Genomic DNA, 13,362 nt, shown 5'->3' with positions numbered 1-13,362 from the left:
ATGGGGAGGCAAGAGCCTTTGCAAGAAGCCTGAAGCCCAGGTGAGACAGATGCAGGCCATCTCTGGCAAAGGATCGTGCTCTGTCAAACATATCTTCCCAGGGTGTCAGGTACAGGTTATTTAATATTTTAGGGAACTGCAGTCCTTTGCCTTGAGCATTAGTACCAGTATCTTCATCCCACTCTTCCCACTGATCTTTTCATTTAAAGTGATACTTCATTTGCCCAAGATGTTCTAATATATCCCTAGGCTTTGAGGCTTTCAGTATATCTCAGTATGTCAGCCACATATCAGGAAGGATAACAGTAGATTTCTTCAATCTTCAGCCTTTTTAACTAGAGCCAGTTACAGCAAAGTGCTCTCCATATATAATTCTCAAACTCACTAGATGTACAAACATGAGATGGAAGTGGCACAATATATTATATATTGTTATTATATGTTCCCCTCTCATTTTGTCAGAATATGTGAAGTCTGACTAAAGCTAAAACTACAGCCAGCTAATCTTTATTATGTACTTAGCTTGTACTAGAGCTGTTATTATTATAAAATATTTACACAACACCTGTATTTCTGTGTTAAAATGTTTCTATGTCAGTAGGTGTGTGTCCAGAGTGGTCACTGGTGGTATACTGACAGTATGAGAGAATAGCTCAAGACTAAAATATTTATATTTCTTGTCTTCTTTTGTTTAGAAACTGACTGTGGTAGCCCTGTTTTTGTGCCAAACGCAGAGGTAATGTGGAATGGTACAAGCAAAGTTGGTAGCACGGCAGAGTATCACTGTAAGGAAGGCTTTTATTCTGCAGGAAAGAATATCTCAGTCTGCAACTCTGATGGAGAATGGACAAAGCCCTCCCTGGTGTGCAAAGGTAACCATAAAACAGCAGTATTTCTTCTTAAACTGTTAATTTTTGTATGGAATAGGTACAGCCGCACACTTATTGGTCTCTAGAGGGATATAATTGAAAAAGACTGACAGAAAAATGATTGGTTGGAAATGTGGTCAGTGTTCACGGAATGCTGCCCTGAGATGTTGCACATATTGTGTGTTTCTGAAACCTTATGGTAGGTTAAAATCAGGAAATGTTTGACCCTGAGGGTTGAAGCCACCAGTGTAAAAATGTTTTTGCAGACTGGTTTGATGATGATACACATTTTGACAGATACCACCTCATATATAATTCCAGGTTTATATAGAATACAACTAACTTTATGAGCACCTGTTGTGTAATCCTGTCAAGATAATCACATATCAAAAGCAAGCTCTGTGCTTTCAAATTTAGTACATGATATAATAGATACCGCTTCAAAAAAGCACAGAAGTAAAGGAAGTGATCCAGTGCCATGGCTAATGCTGGTGACATTTGTAGACTGGAACAGTAACATCACTTACAGTAAAATCAGACATCTTAGTGGTAAGTGTCTCCTTAACTAAGGGTCTGTTCAGGTATCTCTAGTAGTCTGGCTAGGTTATGTAAGAGGGCATTAGATTAGTTACAGACATAGTCATATCTGATACCTTTCTTGCTGAAGCTAAGAGCAGAATAACTGTTTCAGCAGAATTCTGTATCCGTGTTTACCATTACGTTTGTTCATGGAACACATGGACACCATTATTTATTAGGTGAAAGTTGTTATGCTGGAGTGAGAATTTGGTCTATTGTTCCTGCATACATCTGCTATTGGTACTTAGTTAAATAGTGCTTTGAGAAATTAGCTCAGTTATTCCAGCAAAGCTGCAAATTGCTTATAAGTACAAAGATATCACAGACTGTACAGAAATAAATGAGCGTCCAATGTACACTGTCTTGCATTATCCAGTTAGTATTATTTTCCACTTTCAGAAAATGAGTGCAGGTCCTGTACAAATGGACATTGCCTTCTCCTTTCACATTCTGTGACATCTTTTCCAAACAATCATCCCTTTGTCTGAACTGAGGGGCAACCTAATTGTCATCAGTTCCGGGGTTTCCTACTTCCTTCATTGCTCATATCTTTTTGCAGCCATTTTGGGATTTCATATAAGATGCTTAAAGAAAATAGCAGGTCAGAGTTTACCAAGTCATGTATGCATCCCTGTAGTTAACAAACACAGCAGCATGACCTTCCTTAGCTTTGCTTATTGTGTCCTAACCTTTCATAACATTTGCCCACCTACTATAAAATTTCATATAATTTGCATCCAGTTATAATATAATCTGTAATGACCGTATAAAGAGGAAAGGTGGTGGTATTGCTTTAATATTTTCTAACAACTACCACATTTCCTCCTACAACAAACCAATACCAAAATTAAATTCAGCAGAGTTTCTCATTACTTACCTATTGTCCTTTACATCCTCCTGGTGACAATACAGCTACACTGGAAGATTTTCTGCATTGGATATCCGTAACAATTCCACAAAAAAAAAAAAATACAACTAGGTGATGTAAATGTCATTGGTTGGACCTAACCTCTAACTCCTCTGCATCCAGTATGAACTTACAGGGTTTCACACAACTAATTAATAGCCCTACACGTTATAGCATAACATCAAATTCCTCATTAGACTGGATTCTGGTGTCATACCCTAGCAAATCACAACCACAGGTACAATGTCAGATTCTTTCAGTGACCATCTTTCAATCTGTACAACCAGACATCTCACACACCCACTTAAACAGCATGTTTATAATATAACATGCCACCTGTCCAAGTTTAACCCAGAAATATGCATTACTACCCTGTCATCCATTAACTGGAACAACATAAAAATCCTCCCCTTAGACGATAATGTAAATGAATTCAGTACAACTTTCCTGACAGCCTAGGACCCAGTGGAAGGAAGAAGCTAAAAACAAATAATGCAATTTTGCTATCCAAAAAAAGTAAAATAATAATGCAGGATAGACAAAAGGTGTATGAAGAATGGCAAAAATATAAAACTCTAGAATATTTTGGAAATTTTGAATACTCTGCAACTGTACTAAAAGCCAAATAAATGAAGACAAAGAACTATACTATAACAAGTTTCAAAACAACAGTAACACAAACCTAAAGAATTCTGTCAGCCATTAAAGAGATTTTACATCCCAGTGAAAAAAATTCAACCCCGTGGAATTGCAACAGAATTCAACTCTTATTTCATAGATAGCATAGCATCCCTAACCAAGAATTCCCCAATATCCAATCCCAACCCTACCCAACAGCCACATATCACCACATCCACTTTCATCTTCAAATCTGTGCCACGTCCTATATAAAACTACTCAGACCATGCTCTACTTCAGCTGATGACCATCCAAGTGAGCACCTTAAAATAGCAGCTAAGAGCATTGCCTATCTGGTCTCAGTACTTTATAAATAGGTCAGTCCAGGTATCCCACGTTCCCTCTCTCTGGGGAAAAAATTACACATTATTGCTGTACACAAAGGAGGAAATTCAACAGACATTACTAATTTTAGACCTATAGCAATCTTATCCCACCTCTCCAAAATACTTAAAAATGTATTTAGAAACAATTGCTAAATTACTTCCTTTAGGGAGAACTCTTTTCCCCCCAGAGAAAATGGCTGCTGTCCCTCGCAAAGTACTAACACTGCACTTCCAACCTATATAGATACTGCTAATAAAGCTAGAGATAATTGCAAACTAGTCTTCTTCTTATTCCTGGACTTCTCTTATGCCTTTGACACAGTTTGTCATGACAAACGTCTTCATATGCCATCACTAGGTCTAACTCAGGCCACCCTTTCTGTGGTTCAAAAGCTACTTGTCCAATAGGTATCAGACAGTAAAATGGCTCTCCACCCTCTCTCTATATCTGCCTGTCACTGTCAGTGCACCACAAGGCTGTATCCTTAGTCCCCTCCTCTTTAACATTCTCACCAACACCTTCCATGCATCTAGACAACAGGCCTCCCTAATACAGTACACAGATAACTCCACACTAGTATGCACATCTGAAAACCTGGCACACCTCCAAAAAAATCACTTAGGAAGCTTTAACAGTCACTGAAGCATGGCTTTGTAACTTTATAACTCACAACTTATGCTCACTCCCCAAAAAAGCTCTCTCTCTCTCTCTCTCTCTCTATATATATATATATATATATATATATATATATATATATCTCAATCCCTCTCTCATGAAAAAACAAAATTTAAAGTCCTCTGTCTTAGTGATACAACCATTGAAGTCACTTCTCATAGCAAATTCTTAGGGATGATATTGGATGATACTCTTAACTTAACTTTGACCTGCATACACAAAATATGCAATAACAAACTCACCAAAAATATAGGGATGCTTTACAGAGCCAAAATATTTCTAACCAGTGCATCTAAAACTTCACTTACCACTACTTCTCATCCTCTCTTCACTAATTTATGGCACTCCTATATTTACTAAACTCCTTGCATCACAAAAATTAAAAGATGAATAATGCTGAAGCAAAATGGCTAAATTTGCAGCAAATACCCATTTCAGAACCCGCCACTGTATCACACTAAAAAGGGTAAATTGGTTAAAACTACCCCAACAACTGACATATACACATAAAATAGTAATGTTAATAAACCAACTGTGCAGGATCCACCCAGGCATTCGTACAAACCATATCAGGCAAAGTCCTTCTGATAGAGCACAATACACAAGCCAAAGAGAAGCCCTTAAAAGTACTAAAAAGCACTTAAAAGCACTAAAATCTTGCTTGTCGCCTTGTCAATCTATTACTTTTATAGGCGCAAAATTGGACACCGTACAACTTTCAGCAAAGTTAACAGACCAAAGAATCTTGGACATTCAAAATCACGTCCAGGTGATTCTTCTCAGCAACAAAATTCAGGCCAGATTTGCTCTGAAAGTATTGGGTCTTATGGCGGCCGCCATAACACTTCTTCTCTTTGCCCGCTTTTACATGCGTCTTCTACAATGGATGCTATTCGCCCAATGGTCCTTTCAACAACTTCCCATGTGTCACAGGATCATAATAACTCCAACTTGCAAAAGGCATCTGACCTGGTGGATATTGTCCCCTCAAGTCCATCAGGGCAGACCCTTTTTTCCTCCTGCCCCAGTCGCCACGGTTACATCGGATGCCTCCCTGATCGGGTGGGGGGGGCATTATCAGGGCAGGATGGTCCATGGCACTTGGCAACCTTTCGAATACCACCTGCACATAAATGTCCTAGAGATGAGAGCAGTGCTTTTAATGTTGCAAGCCCTCAACGACTCTCTTCCCCTGGGAACTATTGCAGTCCAAACGGACAATATGTCCGTAGTGTGGTATATCAACAAACAGGGCGGAACCAAGTCCTATCCACTGTGTCGAGAGGCTCTCAGACTTTGGCAGTGGGCAATCTCTTCTCAGTGGTTTCTGATAGCAACGCATATCCCCGGGAAATCCAACATCATAGTGGACAGGTTGAGCAGAGCTATTCTCATGCCTCATGAGTGGTCTCTCAAACAATCAGTGACGGAAGAGATTTTTCAGGAGTGGGGCCTTCCTTGCTGCGACCTTTTTGCTACACCTCAAAACAGCAAATGCCCAGACTTCTTCTCTCTTCCCCCTTCCAGGCCATCCCCCCAGAGACGCTCTAACACAAGATTGGCCCCGGGGACTTCTTTATGCCTTTCCCCCCTTTCCTCTGATACCTCGAGTAATTCAGAAAGCAACCGCCTTGAGAGCCAAGTTGATTCTCATTGCCCCTTATTGGCCTCGACAGATATGGTTTCCGTTCCTACATCGTTATCTCTTGGTACAGCCATGGCATCTGGACCCGGTTCCAGATCTTCTGACCCACCAGTTGGGGCAGCTGCAGCAATCCATACCTTCTCTCAACCTCACTGCTTGGTTGCTCCACTTCCATCCTTAGCCAGGCTTCCTATGATTTCTAATCCCGTCCGGGATATCATAGTAGCTTCCCTTAAATCTTCCACCAGAAGGATTTACACTAGTAAATGGCAACGTTTCTCCTTCTGGGCAAAAGCTAGGAATATAGACCCCTATACTGCTCCGATTCATTCGGTTTTGGACTTCCTAGCAGAGATTTTTCATTCAGGATCTTCTTCCTCCACAGTAAAAGTTCATCTGGCAGCCATTTCGAATTTTCATATAGGCTTTTTGGACCACAACATTATGTCACATAAACTTTGCAAGGCATTCCTTAGAGGTATCTTTTTACTTAAACCTCCGATTAGAGACCCCCCACCACAGTGGGATTTAAATTTAATTTTATCATCCTTGATTCTTCCCCCTTTCGAACCTGCGGCTGCCTGTTCACTGAAATTTCTTTCTTGGAAGACACTTTTTCTAGTCACCATTACTTCTGCCAGGAGAGTATCTGAGCTTCATGCTCTCTGCGTTCGTCCTCCCTACCTAATCTTCCACAAAGACAGGGTATCTCTAAGGACTAATCCGTCTTTCTTACCCAAAGTGGCATCGCAGACGAACTTAAATCAATCCATTGATCTTCCAGTTTTTTTCCCAAATTATTCTGATAGAGCGGAACAAAAACTACATTATCTTGATGTTCACCACCAACTCAGATATTATCTGGACAAAACTAAACATTTTAGGAAATCTGATCAACTGTTTCTATCCTATGCAGAGAACAGGAAAGGCCTTCCAGTCTCCAAGGTGACTTTATCTAGATGGCTGTCTTCTGTGATTACTTACATTTATCAGCTCAGAGGCAAAGAGTTGATTTCTAGGCCAAAAGCCCATTCTACCAGAGCTCTAGCTACATCTACAGCTTTTCAGGCTAGACTTCCAATAGACACTATTTGCGCAGCCACATGGGCCTCTCCTCATACCTTTGTTTCACATTACAAATTAGACTTGGCCTCCAGAGACAGAGCGAATTTTGGTTCCACCATTCTCAAGAGTCTGTTCCATTGAGCCACCCAGGATAGAGGTGCTAGGACGGTCCCATCCAGCAAGAATGAAGGCAAGATTGACAACTTAACATTAAGAAGTTATGTACCTACCATAATGTTCCATGTTAGTTGTCTTCTCTCGCCTTCTTTCTTGCGTCCCGCCCTCCATCCCCCTAGCCTGGTCAGACCGAGAAGATTATGCCTCTTCTCTTAAGAGGTTTTATCCTTTTTCTAGCTATTCAGCTTCTAGGGTCACTAGATTAGATTGATCCTTTTCAGAGGATTATGATTATTATGATTGTCATTTTTAGTATTATTACTTTTTCTTCCTCCTCTCCAGTTGGAAGAATACATTGCTTAATTTCCTTAGCTACCAAACGAGATCTGGGTAGTCTCCGCCTTGCATCATGGGATATAGGGTTGCCTCGAGCTGGTAAAATTAGCTCTCGAGCTTAGTAAGTGGCGCTCCGAACCCATCCATCCAGCAAGAAAGAAGGCGAGAGAAGACAACTAACATGGAACGTTATGGTAGGTACATAACTTCTTAATTTCTTCAATCTTCAGTCTTTTTAACTAGAGCCAGTTACAGCAAAGTGCTCTCCATATATAATTCTCAAACTCACTAGATGTACAAACATGAGATGGAAGTGGCACAATATATTATATATTGTTATTATATGTTCCCCTCTCATTTTGTCAGAATATGTGAAGTCTGACTAAAGCTAAAACTACAGCCAGCTAATCTTTATTATGTACTTAGCTTGTACTAGAGCTGTTATTATTATAAAATATTTACACAACACCTGTATTTCTGTGTTAAAATATTTCTATGTCAGTAGGTGTGTGTCCAGAGTGGTCACTGGTGGTATACTGACAGTATGAGAGAATAGCTCAAGACTAAAATAGTTATATTTCTTGTCTTCTTTTGTTTAGAAACTGACTGTGGTAGCCCTGTTTTTGTGCCAAACGCAGAGGTAATGTGGAATGGTACAAGCAAAGTTGGTAGCACGGCAGAGTATCACTGTAAGGAAGGCTTTTATTCTGCAGGAAAGAATATCTCAGTCTGCAACTCTGATGGAGAATGGACAAAGCCCTCCCTGGTCTGCAAAGGTAACCATAAAACAGCAGTATTTCTTCTTAAACTGTTAATTTTGGTATGGAACAGGTACAGCCGCACACTTATTGGTCTCTAGAGGGATATAATTGAAACAGACTGACAGAAAAATGATTGGTTGGAAATGTGGTCAGTGTTCACGGAATGCTGCCCTGAGATGTTGCACATATTGTGTGTTTCTGAAACCTTATGGTAGGTTAAAATCAGGAAATGTTTGACCCTGAGGGTTGAAGCCACCAGTGTAAAAATGTTTTTGCAGACTGGTTTGATGATGATACACATTTTGACAGATACCACCTCATATATAATTCCAGGTTTATATAGAATACAACTAACTTTATGAGCACCTGTTGTGTAATCCTGTCAAGATAATCACATATCAAAAGCAAGCTCTGTGCTTTCAAATTTAGTACATGATATAATAAATAGATACCGCTTCAAAAAAGCACAGAAGTAAAGGAAGTGATCCAGTGCCATGGCTGATGCTGGTGACATTTGTAGACTGGAGCAGTAACATCACTTACAGTAAAATCAGACATCTTAGTGGTAAGTGTCTCCTTAACTAAGGGTCTGTTCAGGTATCTCTAGTAGTCTGGCTAGGTTATGTAAGAGGGCATTAGATTAGTTACACACATAGTCATATCTGATACCTTTCTTGCTGAAGCTAAGAGCAGAATAACTGTTTCAGCAGAATTCTGTATCCGTGTTTACCATTACCTTTGTTCATGGAACACATGGACACCATTATTTATTAGGTGAAAGTTGTTATGCTGGAGTGAGAATTTGGTCTATTGTTCCTGCATACATCTGCTATTGGTACTTAGTTAAATAGTGCTTTGAGAAATCAGCTCAGTTATTCCAGCAAAGCTGCAAATTGCTTATAAGCACAAAGATATCACAGACTGTACAGAAATAAATGAGCGTCCAATGTACACTGTCTTGCATTATCCAGTTAGTATTATTTTCCACTTTCAGAAAATGAGTGCAGGTCCTGTACAAATGGGCATTGCCTACTCCTTTCACATTCTGTGACATCTTTTCCAAACAATCATCCCTTTGTCTGAACTGAGGGGCAACCTAATTGTCATCAGTTCCAGGGTTTCCTACTTCCTTCATTGCTCATATCTTTTTGCAGCCATTTTGGGATTTCATATAAGATGCTGAAAGAAAATAGCAGGTCTGAGTTTACCAAGTCATGTATGCATCCCTGTGGTTAACAAACACAGCAGCATGACCTTCCTTAGCTTTGCTTATTGTGTCCTAACCTTTCATAACATTTGCCCACCTACTATAAAATTTCATATAATTTGCATCCAGTTATAATATAATCTGTAATGACCGTATAAAGAGGAAAGGTGGTGGTATTGCTTTAATATTTCCTAACAACTACCACATTTCCTCCTACAACAAACCAATACCAAAATTAAATTCAGCAGAGTTTCTCATTACTTACCTATTGTCCTTTACATCCTCCTGGTGACAATACAGCTACACTGGAAGATTTTCTGCATTGGATATCCGTAACAATTCCACAAAAAAAAAAATACAACTAGGTGATGTAAATGTCATTGGTTGGACCTAACCTCTAACTCCTTTGCATCCAGTATGAACTTACAGGGTTTCACACAACTAATTAATAGCCCTACATGTTATAGCATAACATCAAATTCCTCATTAGACTGGATTCTGGTGTCATACCCTAGCAAATCACAACCACAGGTGCAATGTCAGATTCTTTCAGTGACCATCTTTCAATCTGTACAACCAGACATCTCACACACCCACTTAAACAGCATGTTTATAATATAACATGCCACCTGTCCAAGTTTAACCCAGAAATATGCATTACTACCCTGTCATCCATTAACTGGAACAACATAAAAATCCTCCCCTTAGATGATAATGTAAATGAATTCAGTACAACTTTCCTGACAGCCTAGGACCCAGTGGAAGGAAGAAGCTAAAAACAAATAATGCAATTTTGCTATCCAAAAAAAGTAAAATAATAATGCAGGATAGACAAAAGGTGTATGAAGAATGGCAAAAATATAAAACTCTAGAATATTTTGGAAATTTTGAATACTCTGCAACTGTACTAAAAGCCAAATAAATGAAGACAAAGAACTATACTATAACAAGTTTCAAAACAACAGTAACACAAACCTAAAGAATTCTGTTCAGCCATTAAAGAGATTTTACATCCCAGTGAAAAAAATTCAACCCCGTGGAATTGCAACAGAATTCAACTCTTATTTCATAGATAGCATAGCATCCCTAACCAAGAATTCCCCAATATCCATTCCCAACCCTACCCAACAGCCACATATCACCACATCCACTTTCATCTTCAAATCTGTGCCATGTCCTATATAAAACTACTCAGACCATGCTCTACTTCAGCTGATGACCATCCAAGTGAGCACCTTAAAATAGCAGCTAAGAGCATTGCCTATCTGGTCTCAGTACTTTATAAATAGGTCAGTCCAGGTATCCCACGTTCCCTCTCTCTGGGGAAAAAAATACACATTATTGCTGTACACAAAGGAGGAAATTCAACAGACATTACTAATTTTAGACCTATAGCAATCTTATCCCACCTCTCCAAAATACTTAAAAATGTATTTAGAAACAATTGCTAAATTACTTCCTTTAGGGAGAACTCTTTTCCCCCCAGAGAAAATGGCTGCTGTCCCTCGCAAAGTACTAACACTGCACTTCCAACCTATATATATACTGCTAATAAAGCTAGAGATAATTGCAAACTAGTCTTCTTCTTATTCCTGGACTTCTCTTATGCCTTTGACACAGTTTGTCATGACAAACGTCTTCATATGCCATCACTAGGTCTAACTCAGGCCACCCTTTCTGTGGTTCAAAAGCTACTTGTCCAATAGGTATCAGACAGTAAAATGGCTCTCCACCCTCTCTCTATATCTGCCTGTCACTGTCAGTGGACCACAAGGCTGTATCCTTAGTCCCCTCCTCTTTAACATTCTCACCAACACCTTCCATGCATCTAGACAACAGGCCTCCCTAATACAGTACACAGATAACTCCACACTAGTATGCACATCTGAAAACCTGGCACACCTCCAAAAAAATCACTTAGGAAGCTTTAACAGTCACTGAAGCATGGCTTTGTAACTTTATAACTCACAACTTATGCTCACTCCCCAAAAAAGCTCTCTCTCTCTCTCTCTCTATATATATATATATATATATATATATATATCCCAATCCCTCTCTCATGAAAAAACAAAATTTAAAGTCCTCTGTCTTAGTGATACAACCATTGAAGTCACTTCTCATAACAAATTCTTAGGGATGATATTGTATGATACTCTTAACTTAACTTTGACCTGCATACACAAAATATGCAATAACAAACTCACCAAAAATATAGGGATGCTTTACAGAGCCAAAATATTTCTAACCAGTGCAACTAAAACTTCACTTACCACTACTTCTCATCCTCTCCTTACTAATTTATGGCACTCCTATATTTACTAAACTCCTTGCATCACAAAAATTAAAAGATGAATAATGCTGTAGCAAAATGGCTAAATTTGCAGCAAATACCCATTTCAGAACCCGCCACTGTATCACACTAAAAAGGGTAAATTGGTTAAAACTACCCCAACAACTGACATATACACATAAAATAGTAATGTTAATAAACCAACTGTGCAGGATCCACCCAGGCGTTCGTACAAACCATATCAGGCAAAGTCCTTCTGATAGAGCACAATACACAAGCCAAAGAGAAGCCCTTAAAAGTACTAAAAAGCACTTAAAAGTACTAAGAAATTCTACAAGTATTCACTCAAATGCCTTTTCAGACCACAAGTTCTTTCAAATAGTTCCTTCCAATAAATCCAATTGCGTAGTAAACAGTAACTTTTATTCACTCAAGTAAAAGTGGTAAGCGCTATGTAGCTTTTTCAAACCATAATGAATCCATTCACAAAGCTCGTATATATATATATATATACGTATAAGCACCTCCTTATTACATTTAATTAGACAATAAAACAATAAATCAATTAGCTTAACCTCAGTTTTTAAAGGAATATTCAAATTTCAAGTACCTTAATAGCTTAAAATACTGTTCAAATAAACTACATATGCTTACTACAATTCTAAAAGCAATGTATATTTTTAAAACATATATCATGCATATGAATTAATTAAGATATAGTATACAATAATATACAATAATAAACTTTATATTAAAAATATATATGAATTGTTAAAACATGTACTAAAATCTATTCAATATTTAATAATTAACATTTAATATTTAATACCCCTCCTTTAAAGTAGGTTTTAAGAATTTTTTCATTGAGTCCAGGGGATTATGTGCCTGTAATCCAATTATCCAACCTGTTTCTATTTGTTCAGTACGACGTTATCTCCCCTCTTTGATTAGGTATGTTGGTTTGCATAATCATAAACTTAAAAGAATGTGTAGGCCCCTCCTTAAGAACATGTTTCGAGAGTGCATTAACCTCAGATTTAATTCTAATTTGATAAACATGTTCCCTTATTCTATTTTTTAACTTTCTGTCTGTTTTACCCACATAGAACACACTGCATTCTATGCAGGTGGCCAAATACACTAAATGTTCTGAATTACAAGACCCAGTAACATTAAAAGTGTAAACCTTAGAAGTAAGGGGATGCACAAACAAATTATCAGTACTAATGTATACACAAAAGTTACATTTACCACATGGTGTGGTTCCATTAAAACCTGCCTGACTGGTTCTAACGTTACTTGGGAAGCATAGTAGTCTATGTAAATTCTGTTTATTTTTATATATAAACTGAGGATGTTCACCCACTAACTCCTTAATACCAGGATCAGTTGTTAAAATATCCCAGTGTCTACTAAACACATCTTTAATTATTTTTATATTTTGAGTATAAAATAAAGCCACTTTCTGCTGCTTGCCTTCATTTTCACTCTCTACTTTGTGTTGATCTATATAAAAACTCCTACCTCTATCTGAAAAATAAGGACATGCTTTATTTTCCCTTTCTTGGTACACCTCCGAAAAACATTCCATGACTTCTGTATGTTTATAATTACATGCTAACAGCCTTCCATTCAAAATTTTCAACTCAGCCTCATAGTTACTCTGTAGGGGGTTCAACCTAGAAGCTCTAATGGCTTGTCCTTTAATAATATTGGTGAAGATATGTTGTGGGTGCATACTATTTCTATGTAACAATGTATTTTTATAACAGTTTTTCCTGTGTACCCCAGTATTAAAGTTCCCATTTTCTAAACGCTGTATAGACACGTCTAAGTAAGCTATATTGTCCTTAGAGCTGACCATGGTAAATTTTAAAAATGAAGTGGACAAATTCATTTCTCCATG

General features: G+C 38.2%; 1 protein-coding gene across 2 annotated transcripts in view; it reads left to right on the top strand.

Moving 5' to 3' along the window:
* Positions 1-13,362, top strand: part of SUSD1 (sushi domain containing 1) — a 1,084,671-nt gene that overhangs the window by 490,400 nt on the left and 580,909 nt on the right. For both annotated transcript variants that reach the window (XM_044061072.1, XM_044061071.1), the window contains exon 8: positions 696-872. In XM_044061072.1, coding sequence (XP_043917007.1) covers positions 696-872 — 177 coding nt within the window. The remainder of the gene's footprint in view (positions 1-695; positions 873-13,362) is intronic.

This window comes from Protopterus annectens, chromosome 2.part0 (assembly GCF_019279795.1).
Source record: "Protopterus annectens isolate FY-2018-M chromosome 2.part0, PAN1.0, whole genome shotgun sequence".
Taxonomy (NCBI): domain Eukaryota; kingdom Metazoa; phylum Chordata; order Ceratodontiformes; family Protopteridae; genus Protopterus; species Protopterus annectens.
This window is presented reverse-complemented; position numbering and strand designations above follow the sequence as displayed.